Below are 27,746 nucleotides of genomic sequence, written 5' to 3' on the forward strand. Positions count from 1 at the left end.
CAGTGGCGCATGCGCGGCGCAGCGGGGTGGGGGCGCGCGTGCGCGGTGAGGACACTCGGGTGCGGAGTCGCGCATGCGCGGGGGGGCACGGCGCGCTGAGGGGGGGCGGAACGAGAGGTAGCGCCCACGAGGGCGGGGCTCCGCCGGGCCACGCCCTTTCCCCGACCACGCCCCCCCCGGAAGATTACAAGCGCGGAGGAGGCGAGGCTTGCCGCGGGGCACCGCCCATCTTAGGCCACGCCCACCACGTGACTGCCGCCTGATTGGCCGCGGAGAGGAGGGGGCGGGGCTGCGGCCACCTCGGCCGGCACGGCGAGGGTGGGGAGTGAGACGAGGGGGCGGGGCAGCGCTGTGACGTCAGAGCCCCGCCCACGAGCCGCTGGGCGGCCGGTACCCGCCCCCCCCCCCGGGGGTTTCTCCCCCTCCCCAATTCCGGGTTTTTCCCCCCAAAACGCGGGGATCCCCCCCCCCCGGGTTTTTCCCCCCAACTTGTGGCGTTTTCACCAAACTCGGAGGGTTTCCCCCAAAATTGTATTTCCCCCCAGGTTCTGGGGTTCCCCCAGGGTCGGGGGTCGGGGTCAGGGGTCACTCGGGGATGTCGATCACCAGCTCGTCGTCCCCGTCCAGGGGTCGTCGCCGCTCCCCTCCCCGCGTCGCTCAGCATCCGCCGGGGACGGTGCTGGGGACGGGGGGCCCTTGGGGGGAGGGGCGGGGGAGGGGCCCTCCCGGGCCACGCCCCGAGGGGAAGGGCAAAGGGGGTGGGGGGCAGCTGGGGGAGGGGGTGGGCGTGAGTGACCCACGGTGCCCCCAAGCGCCCCCACAGCCCCCCAAGTGCCTCCTAAGTGCCCCACTGTGACCCCTAAGTGCCCCATTCTGACCCCCAAGTGCCCTCCAGGCCCCGAGTGTGTGTCCCCCCCAAGTACCCCATTGGGACCCCAAGTCCCCCGTGACCCCCAAGTGCCCCTCCCAGCCCCCAAGTGCCCCATTCTGACCCCCAAGTCCCCTCCCAGCCCCCAAGTGCCCTACTGTGACCCCAAATTCCCCCTGTGCCCCCTGGGACCCCAAGTGCCCCCCAGCCCCTCAAGGCTCCCCCAGCCCCCAAGTGCCCCCTGGGACCCCAAGTCCCCCCCAAGTCCCCTCCCAGCCTCCCAAGTGCCCCACTGTGCCCCCAAATTCCCCCTGTGCCCCCTGGGACCCCAAGTCCCCCCGCAGTGCCCCATTCTGACCCCCAGCCCCCAAGTGCCCCCCCCCCTCCCCTCTACCTGCAGGCGCCGGGAGCCCTTGGGGCGGCGGGCGGGGCCGGGGCGGGGCCGCTCGGGCGGGGCGGCCCCTCGGGGGCCAAATACTCGGTGGGGAAGGGGCTGTAGGGGGAGGCCATCTGGGGGGGAGGGGTCGGTGAGGGCCCGCCCCTCCCCCATGGGGCGAGGGCGGCGTGGGGGAGGGGCGACTCACCATGTAGGGGGCAGGCGGCGGGGGAAGCCGGGCGGGGGAGGGGAGGGCGGGGGCTGCGCTTCCTGTGGGGGGGGAGGGAGAAAGAGTGAAGGCCGGCGGCCATCTTGAGGGCTGGCGGCGGCCATCTTAGCCCCCTCCCCCCTTTACCTCTTGGGTGGGGGAGGGTCCGCCCCCTTCGCCCCCTCCCCCTCGCTGTTGTCGGACGAGGCGGTGGCTTCCGAATCTGGGGGAGGGGGATGTGTGTGTGGGGGAGGGGTGTCCGTCCCCCTCCCCTCCATCTCTCCGTCCCCTCCCCGCCCCGGTACCTGACGAATCCTCGTCCACGTTCTCGTACTGCAGCAACCGGTCCAGGAGGAAGCTGGGGGGAGGGGAGGGCGTGAGAGGGGGGGAGGGGAGGGGTGGGGGGGGGGGGTGGGGGGTGGGGGAGGGGCACCTCTTGTCCCGCGAGACCTTCAGCAGCTTGCGCTGGGCCCGGCGCAGCTCCTCCTGGAAGCACTCCTGCTCCTGGGGGGAGGGAGAGAACGGGGGGGAGGGGCACGGGGACACGCCCACCCGCGCACGGCATTGTGGGTAGAGGCCTACACACACACACACCCCCTCCCCTCCCCCACCCTGCCAGGCCCCTCGGGTTTCCCCCTCCCCCATCACCGGGTCCCCTCCCCTGGTGCGTTATGGGGACAGGGATTGACCCCTCCCCCCCCCCACTGCAATGCATTGTGGGTACAGACCCCCTCAGCCCCGCCCCTTCCGCAATGCACTGTGGGTACAAACCCCCTCAGCCCCACCCCCGCAATGCATTGTGGGTACAGACCACCCTCAGCCCCGCCCCTTCTGCAATGCACTGTGGGTACAGACCCCACTCAGCCCCGCCCTCGCCATAACCCCACCCCCTCCACAATGCACTGTGGGTACAAACCCCTCAGCCCCGCCCCCAATGCACTGTGGGTACAGACCCCCTCAGCCCCGCCCCTTCCGCAATGCACTGTGGGTACAGACCCCCCTCAGCCCCGCCCCTTCCGCAATGCACTGTGGGTACAGACCCTGCTCAGCCCCGCCCCTCGCCATAATCCCGCCCCCGCAATACACTGTGGGTACAAACCCCTCAGCCCCGCCCCCCAATGCACTGTGGGTACAGACCCCCCCTCAGCCCCGCCCCCTTCCGCAATGCACTGTGGGTACAGACCCCCCCTCAGCCCCGCCCCTTCCGCAATGCACTGTGGGTACAAACCCCCCTCAGCCCCACCCCCGCAATGCACTGTGGGTACAAACCCCCTCAGCCCCCACCCCTCATCTCTCCCCCCGCCGTGCCCCCCCCCGCCGTGTCCCCGCCCCCGGCCGCGTCCCCGCCCCCGCCGTGCCCCGCCCTCCTCACGTAGAGCAGGAGCTTGAGGCGCCGCTTGAGCGCCCGGTACCGCCGCTTGTAGCCGCCGCCATCACCCTCGGCCGCCCCGTTCATCCCCCGCCGCCGCCGCCGCCACGATCCCGGCAGCCCCGCGCCGCCGCCGCTCCCCATTGGCCGCCTCCTCCCCGCGCCGCCTCCCCATTGGCTCCCCACCCCCCGTTGCGCGTCCCGCCCCCTCCCCTCCCCATTGGCCGCCTCCCCGCCGCGCCGCGCGTCCCGCCTCCCCCCAAACCACTCCTCATTGGCTGCAGGCGCGGCGGGCGGGGAGCGCTATTGGCTGGCGCCGCGCGAGGCTCCGCCCCCCGCGGTGCGCGCGGACGGAAGGCGGCGATGGCGGCGCGGGGCGAGCGGAGCGGCCGAGGGTAAAGGGGGGCGCGGGGGTTGTGGGATACTGGGGGACCGGGGAGGGGCGGGGCGGGGAGGCGGTGACCCGCCCCGCCGCCGCCGCCGGAAGGGGCGGAGCCTGCGGGGGGAGGAGGCCCCGCCTCCCCGGAAGTGGGGCGGGAAAGGGTGGGAGGGAGGGGGAGAGGAAGAGGAAGAGGAAGGCGGGGAAAATGGGGAAAGCGGGGAGAAACGGGAGCGGGAAGGGGAAAAGGGCGGGGAAACGGGGGAGGGGCAAAGGGGAGGGGGAGGAGGAGGAAGAGGAAGGGGAGGAGGAGGAAGAGGAAGGGGAGGAGGAGGAAGAGGTGCCTCAGCAAAATGGGGTGAAAATGGCCAAAAACAGGAGCGGGCACCCAAAGGCCCTGAAAATTGGGGGGGAAAGGTGCAAAATTGAGAGCGAGGAAGAGGAGGAAGAGAAAGAGGAAGAGGAGGAGGAAGAGGAGGAGGAAGAGGAAGAGGAGGAGGAAGAGAAGCTGCCCCACAAAAACGGGGTGAAACCGGGCAAAAACAGGAGCGAGAACCAAAAGACCCCGAAAATTGGGGGGAAAAGGTGCAAAATTGAGAGCGAGGAAGAGGAGGAAGAGGAAGAGGAAGAGGAAGAGGAAGAGGAGGAGAAAGAGGAAGAGGAGGAGAAAGAGGAAGAGGAGGAGGAAGAGAAGGAAAAACAGAAGCTGCCCCAGAAAAATGGGGTGAAAACGGGCAAAAACGGGAGCGACAAACAAAAAAAGCCGCTGAAAACTGGGGGGAAAAGGGGCAAAATTGGGAGTGAGGAGGAAGAGGAAGAAGACGAGGAAGAGGAGAAGCTGTCCCAGAAAAATGGGGTGAAAACAGGCAAAAATGGGAGTGAGAACCGAAAAAAGCCCCTGAAAATCGGGGGGAAACGGGGCAAAATGGAGAGTGGGGAGGAAGAGGAAGAGGAAGAGGAGGAGGAAAAGGAAGAGGAAGAACAAAAGCAGCCACGCCGGAAAAATGGGGTGAAAACGGGCAAAAACGGGGGCGAGAATCAAAAAAAGCCCCTGAAAATTGGGGGGGAAAGCGGCAAAATGGAGAGTGAGGAAGAGGAAGAGGAGGAGGAAGAGGAGGAGGAAGAGGAAGAGGAGGAGGAAGAGGAGGAGGAAGACGAGAAAGAGAAGAAGCTGCCCCGGAAAAATGAGGTGAAAAAGGTCAAAAAGAGGAGCAAGGCTGAGAACGACAAAAAGCCCGCGAAAAATGGGGGGGAAAAGGGCAAAACGGACAGTGAGGAAGAGGAGGAGGAAGAGGAAAAGGAGGAAGAGGAGGAGGAAGAGCGGCCCGTGAAAAATGGGGTGAAAAAGGGCAAAACCAGGAGCGAGCATCAAAAAAAGCCCGTGAAAAATGGGGCAGAAAAGGGCAAAATGGAGAGTGAGGAAGAGGAAGAGGAGAAAGAGAAAGAGGAAGAAGAGGAGGAAGAGGAAGAAGAGGAGGAAAAGCCGCTCCTAAAATCCGGGGGGCAAAAGGCCCCCGCAAGGCCGGAGCCTGTGAAAAACGGGGCGAAAAGCGGCAAAACGGGGAGCAAGGAGGAAGAGGAGGAAGAGGCGGGGAGGAAGAGGCAGAGGCGGGAGTCTTCCTCCTCCTCTTCCTCGCTAGAGGAGGAAGAGCGGGCCCCCCCCCGCAAGGTAACCGGTGCTCCTGGGGACGGGAAGGGGGTGGGGGATTTGGGGGTCTTTAATATTTGGGGGGGTCGGGGGGCATTTGGGGCGGGGGGATTTGGGGGGTCTTTAAGGCTGGGGGGCTCAGAGGGGGATTTGGGGGGTCTTTAATATTTGGGGGGCAGGGGGGGGATTTGGGGGCTCTTTAAGCCCGGGGGCTCAGAGGGGGATTTGGGGGCTGGGTGGGGCTTTTGGGGTCTGGGGGAGAATTGGGGGATCTTTAATATTTGGGGGCTCTGGAGGGGGCATTTGGGGGCTGGGGGATTTGGGGGCCCTGGGGGGTCTTTGACACCTGGGGGGCTTGGGAGGAGGATTTGGGGGGCTGGGGTGGATTTGGGGGGTCTTTAATATCGGGGGGCTCTGGAGGGGGCATTTGGGGGCTGGGGGGGGGATTTGGGGGTCTTTGACCCCTGGGGACTCAGGAGGGGATTTGGGGGGTTGGGGGGCTTTTGGTGTCTGGGGGGATTTGGGGGGTCTTTAATATTTGGGGGGCTCTGGAGGGGTTTATGGGGTCGGGGGGGATTTGGAGGGTCTTTAATATTGGGGGGCTGAGGAGGGGATTTGGGGGCTGGGGGGATTTGGTGTCTGGGGGAAATTTGGGGGGGTCTTTAATATTTGGGGAGGCTCAGGAGGGGCCATTTTGGGGCTGGGGGGACATTTGGTGCCTGGAGGGGGCGCTTTGGGGGTGCCTGGGCGTTATTTGGGATCCTGGGGGGATTTGGGGGTGCAGGGGGATTTGGGGGTGCCTGTGGGGGGCATTTACCATCTCGGGGGCTGCGGAGGGCACTCACACCCCCTCCCCCACGTTTTGGGGGAGCCCCCCCCCAGGTTTCGGGGCGCCGGGGGGGGGGCCCCCCCCCCGTGCGGCGCCTGAAGCGCTACATCCGGGCGTGCGGGGCGCGCCCCAACTACAAGAAGCTTTTGGGGGGCTGCCGCAGCCTGCGGGAGAGAGTTGGGGTGCTGCGGGGGAGCTGCAGGCCCTCGGCCTCACCGGTACTGGGGGGCCGGGGGGGCGGTTTGGGGTGCGGGAGGGGTTTGGGGGGCTACAGGGGGTTTGGGGGTGCGGGAGGGGTTTGGGGGGGCTACAGGGGGTTTGGGGTGCGGGAGGGGTTTGGGGGCGCTACAGGGGGTTTGGGGGGCTACAGGGGGTTTGGGGTGTGGGAGGGGTTTGGGGGGCTACAGGGGGTTTGGGGGTGTGGGAGGGGTTTGGGGGGCTACAGGGGGTTTGGGGTGTGGGAGGGGTTTGGGGGGCTACAGGGGGTTTGGGGGTGCGGGAGGGGTTTGGGGGCTACAGAGGGGTTTGGGGGTGTGGGAGGGGTTTGGGGGGCTACAGGGGGTTTGGGGTGCGGGAGGGGTTTGAGGGGGATACAGGGGGTTTGGGGGGCTACAGGGGGTTTGGGGTGCAGGAGGGGTTTGGGGGGCTACAGGGGGTTTGGGGGCATCAGAGGGGGTTTTGGGGTGCGGGAGCGGGTTTGGGGGATACAGGGGGGCTTGGGGGTCCCAGAGGGGGATTTGGGGTGCAGGGGGCTACGGGGGGTTTGGGGGGCTATGGGGGTTTGGGGGCATCAGAGGGGGTTTTGGGGTGCGGGAGGGGTTTGGTGGGCTACAGGGGGTTTGGGGGTGCGGGAGGGGGTTTGGGGGGCAGGGGGGTTTGGGGGGCTACAGGGGGTTTTGGGGTGCAGGAGGGGGTTTGGGGGGCTACAGGGGGTTTGGGGGCATCAGAGGGGTTTTGGGGTGCGGGAGCGGGTTTGGGGGATACAGGGGGTTTGGGGAGGGGGCATCAGAGGGGGTTTTGGGGTGCGGGAGCGGGTTTGGGGGATACAGGGGGTTTGGGGGGCTACAGGGGGTTTGGGGGCATCAGAGGGGGTTTTGGGGTGCGGGAGCGGGTTTGGGGGATACAGGGGGGCTTGGGGGTCCCAGAGGGGGATTTGGGGTGCAGGGGGGGCTACGGGGGTGGGAGAGAGGAATTGGGGGGGGGGGGGGCATTTTGGGGGGCAGAGGGGCTCAGGAAGGGGTTTTGGGGGGCTGGGGGCGATTTGGGGGTGCAGGGGTTATTCTGGGGAGCAGGAGGGGCACAAAATGGGGCATTTGGGGGCCATTTTGGGGGTGCAGGGGTTATTTTGGGGAGCAGGGGTATTTTGGGGTCCAGGGGGACATTTTGGGGTCCGGGGGGCATTTTGGGGTGCAGGGCATATTTTGGGGAGCATGGGTATTTTGGGGTCCGGGGGGCCCTTTTGGCGCTCGGGGTGGGGCATTTTGGGGCTCAGACCGGGCATTTTGGGGCTCAGGGCAGCCTCGGGAAGGGGGTTTTGAGGGCTGGGGGTGATTTGGGGTGCGGGGGTGGTTTTGGGGGCCCCTGACTCCCCCATCCCCATCCCCAGGCCCCCTCCCTGGCTCGCTGCCGCCGCCTGAAACGCCGCCGCGAGGAAGCGGCCGAGCTGGCGGCGCTGGACGTTGCCAACATCATCCCCGGTAACACCCCCTCCCCACCGTACCCCTAAACTCCCCCTCAATTTTTCGGGGCACCCCTTAAACCCCCTTTTTATTCCCTCAGGCCGAGCCCGCAGACGCAACGGCTGGAGCCCCCAAATCCCCCGCGAGGAAACGGGGGCCCCCCTTCCTCCCGTCGACTGGTCGCGCCTTCGGGGCGTCATCAGCTCCGACGGCGAGAGCGATTAACCCCCCCCAAAAAAAAAAAAAAATTTAAAAATTAAACTATATTCATTCCAAAGAGATTTTTTGGGGGTGTTTTCACGTTCTTTTGGGGGTGCTGTAAAAATTTGGGGGGGGTCAATATTTACGCTGACGGAGGAAAAAACCCGGGGGGCGTTTTGGGGGGGGTCTTCTCCTTCCAGCTGGAAAAGATCTCGCCCCGTCCGGAGAATTTGTTCTTCTAATTTCTTGTGCCGTTTCATATCCGATAAAACTTTATCCAGGCGAGCTTCCCGCTTCTGCCCGCGCGTCGGGGGGCCTGCCGGATTTATCGGGGGGCTAGCGAATAGCGGGGTCCCCCCTTTTATTTAATTTAAAAAAAAAAAAAAAAAGAAAAAGAAAAGAAAAGGATGGAGGCGGAGGGATGGGGGCGCGCTTACCCGGCGTTCGCCGCCGATCGATGAGGGAATTTTTGGGGGTGACGGGTTCGTCGTCGAAGTCGAACTCGGTGGGGACGGGCGGCCTGGAAGGGGAAAAAGCAAATAAAAATAAAAATAAATTCTGTAATAAAAGCAAAATCTTCTAATAAAAGCAAAATCCTATAATAAAAACCAAATCTTCTAATAAAAACAAAATCTTCTAATAAAAACAAAATCTTCTAATAAAACCAAAATCCTATAATAAAACCAAAATCCTATAATAAAACCAAAATCTTCTAATAACAATAATATCGTACATTATCATGTTATTGTTTGTATTATTATATGCATTACATATGTATAATAATATTAAAATATAATATGATAATATAGTAAATAATATTTAATATTACATCATATTACATGATATAATATTAAACTATATTATACAATAATACTCTATATTATATAATCACATTTTATATATTATATAATAATATGTAACATAATATTATATTATATATATTTAAATATATAACATCATAATATAATGTATTATATATATAATATGTATTTTATAATATATAACATATAATAATACATTAGTATATATTAACACCTAATAACATATATTAATATGTAATATATATTTTTATATATAATACATCATATATGTATATTTAATATATTATATATATACTACATAACAAAACAATAATGTTATCATAGTATAATACTATTTTTATGTATTATAAATTAGTAATAGTATCGTAATTATTAATCGTATCATATTATTATGATATTATGATAATCATACGGTGTTATTAATTGTATGACACAGTATAATACTATTTTTAATGTATTATAAATTATTAATAGTATCGTAATTATTAATTGTATCATATTATTATAATATTATGATAATCATAGGGTGTTATTAATCATGACATAGTATAATAGTAATTTTTATACATTATAAATTATTAATAGTATCGTAATTATTAATTGTATCATATTATTATTATATTATGATAATCATAGGGTGTTATTAATCGTATGACAGAGTATAATACTATTTTTTATATATTATAAATTATTAATAGTATCGTAATTATTAATCATATCATATTATTATAATATGATAATCATAGGGTGTTATTAATCGTATGACACAGTACAATACTATTTTGTATGTATTATAAATTATTAATAGTATTGTAATTATTAATCATATCATATTATGATATTATAATCACACGGAGTTATTAATCGTATGACATAATATAATACTATTTTTTATGTATTATAAATTATTAATAGTATTGTAATTATTAATTGTATCATATTATTATGCTATTATGATAATCATAGGGTGTTATTAATCGTATGTCATAGTATAATACTACATTTTAGGTATTATAGATTATTAATAGTATTGTAATTATTAATCGTATCATATTATTATGATATTATGATAATCACATGCTGTTATTAATCGTATGACATAGTATAATACTATTTTGTATGTATTATAAATTATTAATAGTATTGTAATTATTAATCGTATCATATTATTATGCTATTATGATAATCATACCGTGTTATTAATCGTATGTCATAGTATGATACTACATTTTATGTATTATAAATTATTAATAGTATTGTAATTATTAATCGTATCATATTATTATGCTATTATGATAATCATACGGTGTTATTAATTGTATGTCATAGTATGATACTACATTTTATGTATTATAAATAATTAATAGTATCGTAATTATTAATCGTATCATATTATTATGATATTATAATCACACGGTCTTATTAATCGTATGACATCATACAACACCACGTAGAAAAAACGCTAAAAAGAATAAAAACGAGGGGAGGGGATTTGCCCCCCCCCCCGCAATCGGCCGCGGCGCCGCCATCTTACTTCTCCTCCTCTTCCTCCTCGCTTTCGGGCTGCCCGGCGGAGCGAGGTTCCTCCTCGCTGTCGGGTTCGGGGGTCGGCGCGCGCCGAGGGAGAGGAACGTGGCGGAGAGGAAGGCTCCCGGTTTCGGCGATGAGTTCGTAAAGTCGTCGGATATCGGGGGGCGGCGGTAACCAACCGTCGGGGGGTTCCCCTTCTTCTTCGTCGCTCCGAGGAACCCCCCAATCTTCTTCCTCTTCTTCCTCGAGCGTCGCCGTTTCTTCCGCCGCTGGGTTTTCTCCTTCGAGCGGCGGCGGTTCCGCGGCGTCGGCGACGGCGAGGGATTGCAGCCCCGACGTCACCTCCGCCGCTTCCTCGCTCGCCGGCTCCATGGCCGCTTGCTTGAGGAGGGGAGGGGAGGGGTCAGGCGGCCCCCAAAAAAGCTGCGATTCACCCCAAAAGGGGATGGGAGGAACCGGCGGGCCAGGCCTGAGGTGATCCCGGTGCCCGTAGGGCCGCCATTTTGAGGCCTGAGGTGGTCCCATCACCCCTGGGGCCGCCATTTTGAGCCCTGAGGTGATCCTGGGGCCGCCATTTTGCGCCCTGAGGTGATCCCATCACCCCTGGGGCCACCATGTTGAGCCCTGAGGTGGTCCCGTCACCCCTGGGGCCACCATTTGGAGCCCTGAGGTAGTCCTGGGGACGCCATTTTGCACCCTGAGGTGATCCCATCACCCCTGGGGCCACCATGTTGAGGCCTGAGGTGGTCCCGTCACCCCTGGGGCCACCATTTGGAGCCCTGAGGTAGTCCTGGGGACGCCATTTTGCGCCCTGAGGTGATCCCATCACCCCTGGGGCCACCATGTTGAGGCCTGAGGTGGTCCCGTCACCCCTGGGGCCACCATTTGGAGCCCTGAGGTAGTCCTGGGGACGCCATTTTGCGCCCTGAGGTGATCCCGTCACCCCTGGGGCCACCATGTTAAGCCCTGAGGTGGTCCCGTCACCCCTGGGGCCGCCATTTTGAGCCCTGAGGTGATCCTGGGGCCGCCATTTTGCGCCCTGAGGTGATCCCATCACCCCTGGGGCCACCATGTTGAGCCCTGAGGTGGTCCCGTCACCCCTGGGGCCACCATTTGTAGTCCTGGGGACGCCATTTTGAGGCGTGAGGTGATCCCATCACCCCTGGGGCCACCATGTTGAGGCCTGAGGTGGTCCCGTCACCCCTGGGGCCACCATTTGGAGCCCTGAGGTAGTCCTGGGGACGCCATTTTGCGCCCTGAGGTGATCCCGTCACCCCTGGGGCCACCATGTTAAGCCCTGAGGTGGTCCCGTCACCCCTGGGGCCACCATTTGGAGCCCTGAGGTAGTCCTGGGGACGCCATTTTGCGCCCTGAGGTGATCCCGTCACCCCTGGGGCCACCATGTTAAGCCCTGAGGTGGTCCCGTCACCCCTGGGGCCGCCATTTGGAGCCCTGAGGTAGTCCTGGGGACGCCATTTTGAGGCGTGAGGTGATCCCATCACCCCTGGGGCCACCATTTGGAGCCCTGAGGTGATCCTGGGGCCGCCATTTTGCGCCCTGAGGTGATCCCATCACCCCTGGGGCCGCCATGTTGAGCCCTGAGGTGGTCCCGTCACCCCTGGGGCCGCCATTTGGAGCCCTGAGGTGGTCCCGTCACCCCTGGGGCCGCCATTTGGAGCCCTGAGGTGGTCCCATCACTCCTGGGGCCGCCATTTTGACCCCTGAGGTGGTCCTGGGACGGCTATTTTGAGGCCTGAGGTGGTCCCATCACCCCTGGGGCCACCATGTCAAGCCCTGAGGTGGCCCTGGGGCCATCATTTTGGGCCCTGAGGCAATCCCATCACTCCTGGGGCCACCATTTAGAGCCCTGAGGTAACTTCACACCCCTGGGGCCACCATTTTGAGCTCTGAGGTGGTCCCATTACCTCTGGGGCCAGCATGTTAAGCCCTGAGGTAGTCCTGGGGCCACCATTTTGAGCCCTGAGGTGATCCCATCACCCCTGGGGCCACCATTTTGAGCCTCGAGGCCATCCCATCACCTCAGAGGCCGCCATGTCGAAGCCTGAGGTGATCCCGTCCCCCCTGGCACCGCCATGTCGAGCCCTGAGGTAACCTCACACCCCTGTGGCCGCCATTTTGAACCCCGAGGCGACCCTCACACCCGCAGGGCCGCCATCTTGAGGCCTGAGGTAACTCCAGCCCCCTCACACCCCTGCAGCCGCCATGGCGAGCCCTGAGGCGACCCCTGCACCCCCCTCACGCCCCTTCCCAACACTCACCCGGCCCAGGCGGCCTCCGGACCGGCCGGGGACAAGGACGGGCCCCTCAGACGCCGGACGCCATTTTGTTCCAGCTCCCGCCTTTTTTCCGCTCTCCCCCCTCCCCGTTACTACGCATGCGCGGGGAGGGACCCGTCACTGAGGGGGGGCGCGCATGCGCAGAGCGACCCGCGCACCGCCTCGGCGCTGTGCGCATGCGCGGCTCCGCTCCGCGCCCCGGCGGGTTCTCCCAGCCCCGCCCCTTGCTTCGCGGTGGGCGTGGCATGTGCGCGGCCCCGCCTCCCCCCCCTCAGTCGGCGCATGCGCAGGAGGCGGAGGCCGGGTTACAAACGGGGGCGTTTATTGTCGCTTTTTATTGCTCCGAAATCAAAGCGAATGAGCCCAAAAATTGGGGGGGGAGGGGGGTTGGCAAGTGGGGGCGGGGCACTCTGGGGGCGTGGCCTTTCCTTGATGGGCGGGGGAAAGATGAGGCCCCCTACCTTGGTACTTAAAGGGGCAAGGCGGGGTGGGGTCCGCCTTAAAGGGGCCGTGTGTGTGTGTGTGTGAATGTCCCCCTTCCTAAGGGAAATAAATCAGTCTATAAATAAATTAATTGATTAGCACAGCTCGTAACGAAGCGGGGGGTGTTGTCTGCGGGGGGTATTTACAGAGGAGGGGGCTGGTGGGGGGAGGGCAGCCTTCCCCCCCCCAAAGGTTGGGGTCCTTCCCTCCCCCCCGCCCACCCTTTGTGGGGCGCTGGGGAGGGGGCGCGGGGCCTTCAGATGGAAACCTCGTACTCCCTGGTGTCCTGCAGGGGGAAAAGGGGGGGGGTAGGACCCCCCAAAAGGGTCAGACCCCCCCAAAAAAAACCCTCTCCCCTCCCTGCTGGGGAGGGGGGAGGGGTACAGCGCGGGCGGGGGTGCGGGCGCTCACCCCGGCTTCGTAGAGGGGGTTGTGGAAGTCGCTCTCCACCGTGATGGGGCTGTAGCTGTGGGAGCTGGAGAAGGAGAAGCCGAACAGGGACTTGCCCTGAAACCTGGGGCAGAGACACGGGGAGGGGGGGGATTGAGACACCCACCCCCCCCCCTCAAAATTACAGCGCGGTCCTTTTAAAACCCGTGATTGCCGCTTTAAGATCCTGTGGGCCCATGTGTTGCCGCTTTAAGAAGCGGTGGACCCGTGGTGTCGCCGCTTTAAGAAGCCGCGGCCTCACCCGGTTGCCGCTTTAAGAAGTGAACGGAACCCGCGGCGTTGCCGCTTTAAGAAGCTGTGGGCCCACCCTGTCGCCGCTTTAAGACGTGATGGGGACCTCCATATTGCCGCTTTAAGAAGCGGCGGAACGCGGCGTTGCCGCTTTAAGGAGCGGGCGGGGGGGGAGGCCTCCGCGCATGCGCTGCTTCAAAGCGCGGTGGATATGGGGGGGCGCTACCCCTCGCGCATGCGCAGCTTTAAGGCTGCCGTCCCGCCCCCCCCGCCCCGTACTCCGCGCTGATTGGCTCACTTGGTATAATAGACGTAGACGCCGCCAATCAGGAGGAGGACGAGGAGGAGGGGGAGGAGCGTGGCCAGGGCGATGCTGCCGCCCTCCAGCTGCCGGCTGGGATCCGCCCTCTGCGTCACTGCGCGGCCAATCAGGGAGCGGCGGGGGGCGTGACGTCAGGTTACCGGAGGGAGGGGGGTAGGAGGCCACGCCCACCGCTGCCCGTGGCGGGATTTGGCCACGGGAGCCATGGCCCCGCCCCCAAATCCCCCATGGCCCCGCCCCCCGCCCCTCCCATCGCCCCCGCCCCCCCCAAACCGCCCCAACCCCCTTTCCCCCCACGGGCCCCGAAACCCCCATGTCCCCCCAAAATCCCCAGGAGCCCCCCAAGACCCCCCTGGGCCCCCAAAACACCCATGGGGCCCCCAACCCCTCATGGGCCCCCAAACCCCCATGGCCCCCCAAAACCCTCATGAGCCCCCCAAGACCCCCATGGGCCCCAAAACCCCTATGACCCCTCACCCCCCATGGACCCCAAGACCCCCATGACCCCTCCGAGACCCCCATGGGCCCCCAAGTCCCCCTGGGCCCCCCAACCCCTCAGGGCCCCAAAACCCCCCCCGTCCCCCCTCACCCTCCAGCCGTCGCTCATCCAGGTAGGCGGGGTCAGCCATTCCGGGGGAGGGGGGACGGGGAGAGCGAGGAGGAGGAGGAGGGGGAGGAAGGGCGAGGAGGAGGAGGAGGAGGGGGAGGAAGGGCGACGAGGAGGAGGAGGAGGAGGAGGAAGGGCGAGGAGGAGGGGGAGGGGGAGGAAGGGCGAGGAGGAGGAGGAAGGGGAGGAAGGGTGAGGAGGAGGAGGAGGGGAGGAAGGGTGAGGAGGAGGAGGAGGGGGAGGAAGGGCGAGGAGGAGGAGGAGGGGGAGGAAGGGCAACGAGGAGGAGGAGGGGGAGGAAGGGTGACGAGGAGGAGGAGGAGGGGGAGGAAGGGCGACAAGGAGGAGGGGGAGGGGGAGGAAGGGCGAGGAGGAGGAGGAAGGGGAGGAAGAGCGAGGAGGAGGAGGAGGGGAGGAAGGGCGAGGAGGAGGAGGAGGGGAGGAAGGGCGAGGAGGAGGAGGAGGGGAGGAAGGGCGACGAGGAGGAGGAGGAGGGGGAGGAAGGGCGAGGAGGAGGAGGAAGGGCAAGGAGGAGGAGGAAGGGGAGGAAGGGCGAGGAGGAGGAGGATGGAGAACGTCAACGAGGAGGAGGATGGGAGAGAACATCAACGTGGCCCATGATGATGATGACGATGATGATGATGATGGAGAACCTCAACTTGCCCCACGATGATGATGATGATGAAGAACATCAAGGTGGTCCACATTGATGACGATGAGGAACATCAACTTGGTTCATGGTGATGATGATGATGATGATGGAGAACATCAACAAGGCCCATGATGATGATGATGATGATGATGATGATGATGAAGAACATCAACTTGACCCATGATGATGATGGAGAACATCGACTTGGTCCACCACGATGACGTTGAGGAACATCAACTTGGTTCATGGCGATGATGATGATGATGATGATGATGGAGAACATCAACATGGCCCATGATGATGATGATGATGATGATGATGGAGAACCTCAACTTGCCCCACGATGATGATGATGATGAAGAACATCAAGGTGGTCCACATTGATGACGATGAGGAACATCAACTTGGTTCATGGCGATGATGATGATGATGATGACGATGGAGAACCTCAACTTGCCCCACAATGATGATGATGATGAAGAACATCAAGGTGGTCCACATTGATGATGATGAGGAACATCAACTTGGTTCATGGTGATGATGATGATGGAGAACATCAACATGGCCCATGATGATGATGATGATGATGATGATGAAGAACATCAACTTGCCCCACGATGATGATGATGATGAAGAACATCAAGGTGCTCCACATTGATGACGATGAGGAACATCAACTAGGTTCATGGCGATGATGATGATGATGATGACGATGGAGAACCTCAACTTGCCCCACGATGACGAAGACGATGAAGAACATCAACACGATCCACCACGATGACGTTGAGGAACATCACCTTGGTTCATCATGAAGATGATGATGATGGAGAACATCGACCTGACTCATGATGATGATGATGATGATGATGAAGAACATCAAGGTGGTCCACAATGATGATGATGAGGAACATCAACTTGGTTCATGGTGATGATGATGATGGAGAACATCAACATGGCCCATGATGATGATGATGATGATGATGATGATGATGATGGAGAACATCAACATGGCCCACGAAGATGATGATGATGATGAAGAACATCAAGGTGGTCCACAATGATGACGTTGAGGAACATCAACTTGGTTCATGGCGATGATGATGATGATGATGACGATGGAGAACCTCAACTTGCCCCACGATGACGAAGACGATGAAGAACATCAACACGATCCACCATGATGACGTTGAGGAACATCACCTTGGTTCATCATGAAGATGATGATGATGGAGAACATCGACCTGACTCATGATGATGATGATGATGATGAAGAACATCAAGGTGGTCCACAATGATGATGATGAGGAACATCAACTTGGTTCATGGTGATGATGATGATGGAGAACATCAACATGGCCCATGATGATGATGGTGATGATGATGATGATGATGATGGAGAACATCAATTTGACCCACGATGATGAAGACGATGAAGAACATCAACACGATCCACCATGATGATGTTGAGGAACATCACCTTGGTTCATGACGATGATGATGATGATGATGATGGAGAACCTCAACTTGCCCCACGATGATGATGATGATGAAGAACATCAACTTGACCCATGATGATGATGGAGAACATCGACTTGGTCCACCACGATGACGTTGAGGAACATCAACTTGGTTCATGGCGATGATGATGATGATGATGATGATGGAGAACATCAACATGGCCCATGATGATGATGATGATGATGATGATGATGATGGAGAACCTCAACTTGCCCCACGATGATGATGATGATGAAGAACATCAAGGTGCTCCACATTGATGACGATGAGGAACATCAACTAGGTTCATGGCGATGATGATGATGATGATGATGACGATGGAGAACCTCAACTTGCCCCACGATGACGAAGACGATGAAGAACACCAACCTGATCCACCACGATGACGTTGAGGACCACCACCTCGATTCACCGTGATGACGACGATGACGAAGACCGCCACCCTCCCCCACGACTCCGCCTCCAAAACCCCTCAAACCCCAGCGCCGCGACGAAGACGACGACGACGAAGGTGCCACCGCCCTCCGGGGTCTCCTACCTTTGCAGAGGGGGGGTTGGCTGGTCCAGCGGGACGGGTGGCCGGGCAGGCAGGTGACCGTCACCTCCCCCACCAGCTCGTAGCCCTCGTAGCAGAAGAAGCGCAAGGACTCCCCGGCCTGGTAGTGGTGCTTGTAGAGGGTCTGGTAGCCGTTGGCCGGCACGCCCGGGTTCAAGCAGGGCTCGTACTTGACTGGTGGGAGGAGAAGGTTGAGGAGAACCCCAAAAGAGGAGAGGGGACGACGCGAAATGCCACGGCGGGAGGGTTGGAAGGTCCACGTGGGGTGAGGGGAGCGGGCAGGAGCAGCGAAGTGCGGCCTGGGAGAGCAAGCCGGGCCGCGCAAAGGTGGTGATGGGAGCTCCGGAACCCCAAACTCCATCCCGGAGCCCAAAACAGGATGGTGGAACCTCCAGAACCCCAAAAGTCCATCCTAGAAGCCCAAAACACGATGGTGGAACCTCCAGAACCTCAGAAGTCCATCCTGGAACCCCATAACCCCATCCTGGAACCCCAAAACAGGATGGTAGAACCTACAGAACCCCAAAAGTTCCATTCTAGAAGCCCAAAACACGATGGTGGAACCTCCAGAGCCCCCAAACTCCATCCTAGACCCCCGAAACAGGATGGTGGAACCTCCAGAACCCCAAAAGTTCCATCCTAGAAGCCCAAAACACGATGGTGGAACCTCCAGAACCTCAGAAGTCCATCCTGGAACCCCATAACTCCATCCTGGAAGCCCAAAACAGGATGGTGGAACCTCCAGAACCCCAAAAGTTCCATCCTAGAAGCCCAAAACAGGACGGTGGAACCTCCAGAACCCCAAAAGTTCCATCCTAGAAGCCCAAAACAGGACGGTGGAACCTCCAGAACCCCAAAAGTTCCATCCTAGAACCCCGAAACACGATGGTAGAACCTCCAGAACCCCAAAACTCCATCCTAGAACCCCGAAACACGATGGTAGAAGCTCCAGAACCCCAAAACTCCCTCTTGGGACCCCAAACTCCATCCTGGAACCCCAAAACAGGATGGTAGAACCTCCAGAACCCCAAAATTCCATCCTAGAAGCCCAAAACAGGATGGTGGAACCTCCAGAACCCCAAAAGTTCCATTCTAGAAGCCCAAAACAGGATGGTGGAACCTCCAGAACCTCAGAAGTCCATCCTGGAACCCCATAACTCCATCCTGGAAGCCCAAAACAGGATGGTAGAACCTCCAGAACCCCAAAATTCCATCCTAGAAGCCCAAAACACGACGGTGGAACCTCCAGAGCCCCCAAACTCCATCCTAGAACCCCAAAACAGGATGGTAGAACCTCCAGAGCCCCCAAACTCCATCCTAGAACCCCAAAACAGGATGGTAGAACCTCCAGAACCCCAAAACTCCATCCTAGAACCCCGAAACACGATGGTAGAAGCTCCAGAACCCCAAAACTCCCTCTTGGGACCCCAAACTCCATCCTGGAACCCCAAAACAGGATGGTAGAACCTCCAGAACCCCAAAATTCCATCCTAGAAGCCCAAAACAGGATGGTGGAACCTCCAGAACCCCAAAAGTTCCATTCTAGAAGCCCAAAACAGGATGGTGGAACCTCCAGAACCTCAGAAGTCCATCCTGGAACCCCATAACTCCATCCTGGAAGCCCAAAACAGGATGGTAGAACCTCCAGAACCCCAAAATTCCATCCTAGAAGCCCAAAACACGACGGTGGAACCTCCAGAGCCCCCAAACTCCATCCTAGAACCCCGAAACAGGATGGTGGAACCTTCAGAACCCCAAAAGTTCCATTCTAGAAGCCCAAAACAGGATGGTGGAACCTCCAGAACCTCAGAAGTCCATCCTGGAACCCCATAACTCCATCCTAGAAGCCCAAAACACGATGGTAGAACCTCCAGAACCCCAAAACTCCATCCTGGACCCCCAAAACAGGATGGTAGAACCTCCAGAACCCCAAAATTCCATCCTAGAACCCCAAAACACGATGGTAGAACCTCCAGAACCCCAAAACTCAATCCTAGAAGCCCAAAACACGATGGTGGAACCTCCAGAACCTCAGAACTCCATCGTGGAACCCCATAACTCCATCCTGGAACCCCAAATCCGGATGGTAGAACCTCGAGAACGCCAAAACGCCATCCTAGAACCCCAAAACACGATGGTAGAACCTCCAGAACCCCAAAACGCCATCCTAGAACCCCAAAACTCCCCCCTAGCCCCCCCAAAGAAGCTGATGGAACATCCAGAACCCGAAAACTCCATCCTGGAACCCCATAAATCCATCCTGGAACGCCAATACACAATGGTGGAACCTACAGAAACCCATAACTCCATCCTAGAACCCCAAAACACGATGGTAGAACCTCCAGAACCACAGAAGTCCATCCTGGAGCTCCATAACTCCGTCCTGGAACCCCAAAACAGGATGGTGGAACCTCCAGAACCCCATAACTCCATTCTGGAACCCCGAAACTCCATCTTGGGACCCCAAAACACGATGGTGGAACCTCCAGAACCCCATAACTCCATCCTGGAACCCTCAATCATGGTGATAGGACCTCCAGAACCCCCAAACTCCCCCCTAGGCCCCCAAAAGAACCTGATGGGACCTCCAGAACCCCATAACTCCACCCTGGAACCCCAAAACTCCCTCTTGGAACCCCAAAACAGGATGGTGGAACCTTCGGAACCCCATAACTCCACCCTGGAACCCTAAAACAGGATGGTGGAACCTCCAGAACCCCATAACTCCACCCTGGAACCCCAAAACTCCCTCTTGGAACCCCAAATCACGATGGTGGAACCTCCAGAACCCCATAACTCCACCCTGGAACCCCCCAACCTCCCCCCTAGCCCCCCAAAAGAAGGCGATGGGACCTCCAGAACCCCATAACTCCATCCTGGAACCCCAACCCACAATGGTGGAACCTCTGGAACCCCAAAACTCCATCCTGGAACCCCAAAACTCCATCCTGGAACCCCAAATCAGGATGGTGGAACCTCCGGAACCCCATAACTCCACCCTGGAACCCTAAAACAGGATGGTGGAACCTCCAGAACCCCATAACTCCACCCTGGAACCCCAGAACAAGATGGTGGAACCTCCAGAACCCCAAAACTCCATCCAGGAACCTCAAAACTCCACCCTGGAACCCCAAAACTCCACCCTGGAACCCTAAAACAGGATGGTGGAACCTCCAGAACCCCATAACTCCACCCTGGAACCCCAAAACTCCCTCTTGGAACCCCAAATCACGATGGTGGAACCTCCAGAACCCCATAACTCCACCCTGGAACCCCCCAACCTCCACCCTAGCCCCCCAAAAGAAGGCGATGGGACCTCCAGAACCCCATAACTCCATCCCGGAACCCCAACCCACAATGGTGGAACCTCCGGAACCCCATAACTCCACCCTGGAACCCCAAAACTCCATCCTGGAACCCCGTAACTCCATCCTGGAACCCCAAACCAGGATGGTGGAACCTCCAGAACCCCAAAACTCCATCCTGGAACCCCAAAACTCCCTCTTGGAACCCCAAAGCAGGATGGTGGAACCTTCGGAACCCCATAACTCCACCCTGGAACCCTAAAACAGGATGGTGGAACCTCCAGAACCCCAAAACTCCATCCAGGAACCTCAAAACTCCACCCTGGAACCCCAAAAATCCACCCTGGAACCCTAAAACAGGATGGTGGAACCTCCAGAACCCCATAACTCCACCCTGGAACCCCAAAACTCCCTCTTGGAACCCCAAATCACGATGGTGGAACCTCCAGAACCCCATAACTCCACCCTGGAACCCCCCAACCTCCCCCCTAGCCCCCCAAAAGAAGGCGATGGGACCTCCAGAACCCCATAACTCCATCCCGGAACCCCAACCCACAATGGTGGAACCTCCGGAACCCCATAACTCCACCCTGGAACCCCAAAACTCCATCCTGGAACCCCGTAACTCCATCCTGGAACCCCAAACCAGGATGGTGGAACCTCCAGAACCCCATAACTCCACCCTGGAACCCCATAACTCCACCCTGGAACCCTAAAACAGGATGGTGGAACCTCCAGAACCCCAAAACTCCATCCAGGAACCTCAAAACTCCACCCTGGAACCCCAAAACTCCACCCTGGAACCCTAAAACAGGATGGTGGAACCTCCAGAACCCCATAACTCCACCCTGGAACCCCAAAACTCCCTCTTGGAACCCCAAAACAGGATGGTGGAACCTTCAGAACCCCATAACTCCACCCTGGAAACCTAAAACAGGATGGTGGAACCTCCAGAACCCCATAACTCCACCCTGGAACCCCAAAACAAGATGGTGGAACCTCCAGAACCCCAAAACTCCATCCTGGAACCCCAAATCACGATGGTGGAACCTTCAGAACCCCATAACTCCACCCTGGAACCCCCCAACCTCCCCCCTAGCCCCCCAAAAGAAGGCGATGGACCCTCCTCCACTCACGGACACACTTGGGGGGCCGGTCGCTCCATTTGGGGGGGCCGGCGTGGCGGGCGTGGCAGGTGAGGGCGGGGCTCCCCTCCAGCAGGAAGCCCTCCCGGCAGGAGTAGCGGACGCGGGTCCCCACCGGGAAGCGGGGGTCCCCCACGCTGCGCTGCCCGTTGCTCACCGCCCCGGGGTCCGGGCACCGCGGCACTGGGGGGCGGGGGGGCGGTCAGGGGTTTGGGGACCCCACCCCACCACCAACAGCACCCACCTTGGGTGGGGAGGGCTGGGGTTTTGGGGGGGTTGGGGGGTCCTAGGGGGGTCTTGGGGGTTTTGGGGGTTTGGGGGTCTTGGGGTTTTGGGGGGCAGAGAGGGGGTTGGGGGTTTTGGGGAGGTCTTGGGGTTTTGGGGGTTGGGGATCCTAGGGGGTCTTGGGGTTTGGGGGGTTTTGGGGGTCTTGGGGTTTTGGGGGCAGAGAGGGGGTTGGGGGTTTTGGGGAAGTCTTGGGGTTTTGGGGGTTTGGGGTCCTGGGGGGTTGGGGGTTTGGGGGTCTTGGGGTTTTGGGGGCAGGGAGGGGGTTGGGGGTTTTGGGGGGTCTTGGGGTTTTGGGGTCTTGGGGTTTTGGGGGCAGGGACGGGGGTTGGGGTTTTGGGGGTCTTGGGGTTTTGGGGGTTGGGGGTCCTTGGGGGGGTCTTGGGGTTTTGGGGGTCTTGGGGTTTTGGGTCTTGGGGTCTGGGCGGATTTGGGGGTGCAGAGGGGGTCCAGGGGTTTGGGGGGGTCTGGGTGGGATTTGGGGGTGCAGAGGGGGGGTCCAGCTGACTTTTTCGGGGGGCCCCGCGTGGCAACGGGGGTTCCCCTGAGGTCAAGTGCTGTCCGCCCGAAGGCCGGGGGGAGGGGGCGGGTGGGTTTTGGGGGGTCTGGGCGGGGTTTTGGGGTGCAGGGGGTCCAGGGCTTTGGGGGTCTGGGGGATTTGGGGTGCAGGGGGGTCCAAGGGTTTGGGGAGGTCTGGGCGGGATTTGGGGTGCACGGGGGGTCCAGGGGTTTGGGGGGTCTGGGGGAATTTGGGGGTGCAGGGGGTCCAGGGCTTTGGGGGCTCTGGGTGGGATTTGGGGTGCAGAGGGGGGTCCAGGGGATTGGGGGGCTCTGGGTGGGATTTGGGGTGCACGGGGGGGTCCAGGGCTTTGGGGGGTCTGGGGGGAATTTGGGGGTGCAGAGGGGGGTCCAGCTGACTTTTCGGGGGGGCCCCGCGTGGCAATGGGGGGGTTCCCCTGAGGTCAAAGGTCCGCCCGAAGGCCGGGGGAGGGGGCGGGTGGGTTTTGGGGGGTCTGGGCAGGGTTTTGGGGTGCGGGGGGTCCCTCACCCCTCTGGCAGGCGGGGGGCCCGCTCCAGCGCAGGTCCCACTGGCAGGTGAGGAGGTCGGGCCCGCGCAGGCGGTAGCCGGGCCGGCACTGGAAGGTGAGGACGGTGCCGCGCAGGGGGAGGGGGCGCGAGGCCGAGCGGCGCGAGAAGGGGACCCCCGGCACCTCGGGGCAGGTGTCGTTGCGGGGGACGGCTGGGGGGGGGGGGACCCCCGTAGGTCCTGCACCCCACGGCACCCACGGCAACACCAGAGCAGCCATGGCACCCCCAAAGCACCCCCATGGCACCCCCATTGCACCCCCATAGCACCCCCATACAACCCACGGCACCCCCATAACACCCCCATAGCACCCACAGCACCCCCATGGCACCCATGGCACCCCCATTGCACCCATAGCACCCATGGCACCCATAGCACCCCGTCAGCCCCTGCACCCCATGGCACCCATGGCAACCCCATAGCACCCATAACACCCATAACACCCCCATAGCACCCATAGCACCCCCACAGCACCCCCATAACACCACCATAGCACCCACGGCACCCATAGCACCCCGTCAGCCCCTGCACCCCACAGCACCCACAGCACCCATGGCACCCATGGCAACCCCATTGCACCCCCATAGCACCCATAGCACCCCCAGAGCACCCATGGCACCCTGGCAGATCCTGCACCCCATAGCACGCACGGCACCCCCATAACACCCCATAGCACCCACAGCACCCCCATGGCACCCACGGCACCCCCATTGCACCCATAGCACCCATGGCACCCATAGCACCTCATCAGCTCCCTGCACCCCATGGCACCCATGGCAACCCCATAGCACCCATAGCACCCCCACAGCACCCACAGCACCCCCATAGCACCCCCATAGCACCCCCAGCACCCATGGCACCCATGGCACCCCCATAGCACCCCCATAGCACCCACAGCACCCATTGCACCCCCATAGCACCCATGGCACCCATAGCACCGTCAGCTCCTGCACCCCATGGCACCCATGGCAACCCCACAGCACCCATAACACCCCACAGCACCCATAGCACCCCCAAAGCACCCACAGCACCCCCATAACACCCCCATAGCACCCACGGCACCCATAGCACCCCGTCAGCCCCTGCACCTCCACAGCACCCACAGCACCCATGGCACCCATGGCAACCCCATTGCACCCCCATAGCACCCATAGCACCCCCATAGCACCCACAGCACCCCCATTGCACCCACAGCACCCCCACAGCACCCATGGCACCCATGGCACCCCATAACACCCCCATAGCACCCACAGCACCCCATTGCACCCACAGCACCCCACAGCACCCATGGCACCCATGGCACCCCCATAGCACCCCCATAGCACCCATAGCACCCCAGAGCACCCATGGCACCCTGGCAGATCCTGCACCCCATAGCACCCACGGCACCCCATTGCACCCCCATAGCACCCATGGCACCCATAGCACCCCGTCAGCCCCTGCACCCCATGGCACCCATGGCAACCCCATAGCACCCATGGCACCCCCACAGCACCCATAACACATAGCACCCACAGCACCCCATAGCACCTGCACCCATAGCACCCCCATAGCACCCACAGCACCCCCATAGCACCCACAGCAGCCCTGCACCTCACAGCACCCACGGCACCCACGGCACCCCATAGCACCCACAGCACCCCCATGGCACCCATGGCACCCCATTGCACCCCATAGCACCCATAACACCCCCATAGCACCCATAGCACCCCCAGAGCACCCACAGCACCCCATTGCACCCATGGCACCCACAGCACCCATGGCAACCCCATTGCACCCACAGCACCCATGGCACCCCCATTGCACCCCCATAGCACCCATGGCAACCCCCATTGCACCCCACGGCACCCACAGCAGATCCTGCACCCCATACAGCACCCATAGCACCCCCACTGCACCCCCATAGCACCCACGGCACCCCCATAGCACCCATAGCACCCATGGCACCCCATAGCACCCGTCAGCTCCCTGCACCCCATGGCACCCATGGCACCCCCATTGCACCCATGGCACCCCAGCAGCCCCTGCACCCCAGAGCACCCACGGCACCCATAGCACCCCCATAGCACCCACAGCACCCATGGCACCCCCATTGCACCCCCATAGCACCCATAACACCCCCATAGCACCCACGGCACCCCCAGAGCACCCACAGCACCCCCATTGCACCCACGGCACCCCCAGAGCACCCCCAGAGCACCCCCGGCACCCCCATTGCACCCAGAGCACCCCGGCAGCCCCTGCACCCCATAGCACCCACAGCACCCACGGCACCCCCATAGCACCCCCATAGCACCCCCAGCACCCCCATTGCACCCATGGCACCCCAGCAGATCCTGCACCCCATAGCACCCATTGCAGCCCCACTGCACCCCCATAGCACCCACGGCACCCCCATAGCACCCATTGCACCCCGTGTGCCCCCATAGCACCCATAGGACCCCATAGCACCCCCACAGCACCCATTGCACCCCGCGACCCCGCTGCACCCCCAAATCCTCCATTGCACCCCACAGCACCCGTATCCCCCCATAGCACCCACTGCGCCCCAATCGCACCCCACATCCCCCCTGCCCCCCAGAGCCCCCTGCACCCCCCGAATCCCCCAGCCCCCCGGGAGCCCCAAGCCCCCCCACTGCACCCCCATCCCCCACAGCACCCCCAAACCCCCCCCATGTCCCCCCATCCCCCACAGCCCCCCAACCCCCACATCCCCCCAGCACCCCCAAATCCCCCCATCCCCCACAGCACCCCAAACCCCCCAAATCCCCCCAACGCCCCCATCCCCCACAGCACCCCCAAACCCCCCCAACCCCCCACATCCCCCCATCCCCCACAGCCCCCAAACCCCCCACATCCCCCCACATCCCATCCCCCACAGCCCCCCAAACCCCACAGCCCCCCACATGCCCCCATCCCCCACAGCCCCCAAACCCCCCCAACCCCCCATCCCCCACAGCCCCCCATCCCCCCCATCCCCCACAGCCCTCAAACCTCCCCAACCCCCCATCCCCACAGCCTCCCCCACATCCCCCCATCCCCCACAGCCCCCATCCCCCCATCCCCCCCAGCACCCCCAAATCCCCCACATCCCCCATCCCCCACAGCCCCCCAAACCCCCCATCCCCACGCATCCCCCATCCCCCACAGCTCCCCAACCCCCCACATCCCCCATCCCCCCCAGCCCCAAACCCCCCAAACCCCCCATCCCCCACAGCCCCCCATCCCCCCATCCCCCACAGCCTCCCAAACCCCCAACCCCCACATCCCCCACAGCCTCCCCCACATCCCCCATCCCCCACAGCCCCCCATCCCCCACATCCCCCCAGCACCCCCAAATCCCCCCCCATCCCCCATCCCCCACAGCTCCCCCATCCCCCCAGCACCCCAAACCCCCCACATCCCCCCATCCCCCCATCCCCCCATCCCCCCAGCACCCCCCCCACATCCCCCATCCCCACAGCCCCCCAAACCCCCCATCCCCACGCATCCCCCATCCCCCACAGCCCCCCCAACCCCCCACATCCCCCATCCCCCATCCCCCCACCCCCCATCCCCCCCATACCCTCGTAGCGGATGAGGAAGGGCAGGCCGGCATTTGGGGGCCCGCGGGAGCCGCGGAGGTTTCGGGGTCCCCCCCCTGGGCCTGGAAGCGCAGGGTGACGGCGGCCCCCGAGCTGAGGAGGGTGAGGGGGGGCCGGGCCCCCCGAAACTGCCCCAGCACCCGCCCCGTCACCTCCTCCCCGTCGAAGAGCGTCAGGGTGTCGGCGGGGCGCAGGGCCAGGCTGGGGGCGGGGGTCAGGGGGCACCCTGACAGCGGGGGCACCCTGATAGGGGGGGGACCCGATGGGGGGCCTGATAGGGGGAGAACCCCAAAGGTGGAGGGGACCCCGATATTGGGGGGAACCCGATGGGGGGGAACCCCAAAGGTGGAGGGGACCCCGATATGGGGGGGAACCCTGATAGTGGGGGACCCTGATAGTGGAGGGGGAACCTGATAGGGGAGAACCCCAAAGGTGGGGAGAACCCCAAAGGTGGAGGGGACCCTGATATGGGGGGCACTGATAGGGGGACCCGATGGGGGGCCTGATAGTGGGGGAGAACCCTGATATGGGGGGGAACCCGATAGTGGGGGGACCCTGATGGGGGGGCCTGATGGGGGGGCACCGATAGTGGGGGGACCCTGATAGTGGGGGGACCCCAAAGGTGGAGGGGACCCCGATATGGGGGGGCTCCTCGATAGTGGGGGACCCTGATATTGGAGGGGCACCTCGATATTGGGGGAACCTGATGGGGGGGGCCCTGATAGTGGGGGAGAACCCCAAAGGTGGAGGGGACCCTGATATGGGGGCACCTCGATAGTGGGGGACCCTGATATTGGGGGGGAACCTGATAGGGGAGAACCCCAAAGGTGGAGGGGACCCTGATAGTGTGGGGGAACCCGATAGTGGGGGGGAATCCCAAGGGTGGGGGAGAACCCCAAAGGTGGAGGGGACCCTGATATGGGGGGGGCACCCTGATAGTGGGGGGACACCTCGATATTGGGGGGGGAACCTGATGGGGGGACCTGATAGGGGGACCCCGATAGTGTGGGGGGAACCCGATAGTGGGGGGGGGGAACCCCAAGGGTGGGGAGACACCTCAAAGGTGGAGGGGACCCCGATATGGGGGGGGCACCCTGATAGTGGGGGGACCCCGATAGTGGGGGACCCTGATGGGGGGGGAACCCGATAGTGGGGGGGGACCCCGATATGGGGGGGGGAACCCCAAGGGAGGGGGAGAACCCCCCAATATTGGGGGGGAACCCCAAAGATAGAGGGGACCCCGATATGGGGGGGGCACCCCGATATTTGGGGGGGACCCCGATATGGGGGGGGGGCACCCCGATAGTGGGGGGGCC

At 60.0% G+C, this 27,746-nt stretch overlaps 4 protein-coding genes across 6 annotated transcripts in view; 1 reads left to right on the plus strand and 3 right to left on the minus strand.

The window, feature by feature from the left end:
• Window positions 1–602: 602 nt before the first annotated feature.
• INO80E (INO80 complex subunit E) lies at window positions 603–2,972 on the minus strand. The gene is made up of 7 exons (XM_072849084.1): window positions 2,825–2,972; window positions 1,886–1,956; window positions 1,758–1,810; window positions 1,600–1,675; window positions 1,453–1,514; window positions 1,263–1,361; window positions 603–769 (listed from the first exon to the last, which is right to left on the minus strand). The coding sequence occupies exons 1-7, from the start codon at window positions 2,963–2,965 to the stop codon at window positions 603–605; spliced, it is 669 nt and encodes a 222-aa protein (XP_072705185.1). The 5' UTR covers window positions 2,966–2,972.
• Window positions 2,973–3,071: 99 nt separating this feature from the next.
• Window positions 3,072–7,262, plus strand: HIRIP3 (HIRA interacting protein 3). Its single transcript, XM_072849085.1, has 4 exons — window positions 3,072–3,216; window positions 3,579–4,869; window positions 5,731–5,895; window positions 7,191–7,262. Exons 1-4 carry the CDS (start codon window positions 3,185–3,187, stop codon window positions 7,260–7,262), a joined length of 1,560 nt encoding a protein of 519 aa, XP_072705186.1. The 5' UTR covers window positions 3,072–3,184.
• Window positions 7,263–7,562: 300 nt separating this feature from the next.
• Window positions 7,563–12,341, minus strand: PAGR1 (PAXIP1 associated glutamate rich protein 1). Of its 3 annotated transcripts, none has more exons than XM_072849150.1 (4): window positions 12,188–12,341; window positions 9,913–10,289; window positions 7,995–8,077; window positions 7,563–7,873 (listed from the first exon to the last, which is right to left on the minus strand). In XM_072849150.1, exons 2-4 carry the CDS (start codon window positions 10,278–10,280, stop codon window positions 7,578–7,580), a joined length of 747 nt encoding a protein of 248 aa, XP_072705251.1. In that variant the 5' UTR covers window positions 10,281–10,289; window positions 12,188–12,341; the 3' UTR covers window positions 7,563–7,577. The 3 variants fall into 3 exon arrangements, with proteins under 3 accessions (XP_072705251.1, XP_072705250.1, XP_072705252.1); XM_072849149.1 differs by having other exon boundaries at window positions 7,563–7,915; XM_072849151.1 differs by having other exon boundaries at window positions 7,733–7,893.
• A 526-nt stretch (window positions 12,342–12,867) lies between these two features.
• SEZ6L2 (seizure related 6 homolog like 2) overlaps window positions 12,868–27,746 on the minus strand; it is a 30,178-nt gene continuing 15,299 nt past the window's right edge. Inside the window, 9 exon segments of the mRNA XM_072849086.1 lie at window positions 12,868–12,974; window positions 13,100–13,202; window positions 13,668–13,785; window positions 14,281–14,319; window positions 17,007–17,198; window positions 21,466–21,657; window positions 22,808–22,999; window positions 23,347–23,371; window positions 26,412–26,631. Coding sequence (XP_072705187.1) covers window positions 12,945–12,974; window positions 13,100–13,202; window positions 13,668–13,785; window positions 14,281–14,319; window positions 17,007–17,198; window positions 21,466–21,657; window positions 22,808–22,999; window positions 23,347–23,371; window positions 26,412–26,631 — 1,111 coding nt within the window. The 3' untranslated portion in view covers window positions 12,868–12,944.

This window comes from Ciconia boyciana, chromosome 36 (assembly GCF_034638445.1).
Source record: "Ciconia boyciana chromosome 36, ASM3463844v1, whole genome shotgun sequence".
In the NCBI taxonomy this organism is placed as follows: Eukaryota; Metazoa; Chordata; class Aves; order Ciconiiformes; family Ciconiidae; genus Ciconia; species Ciconia boyciana.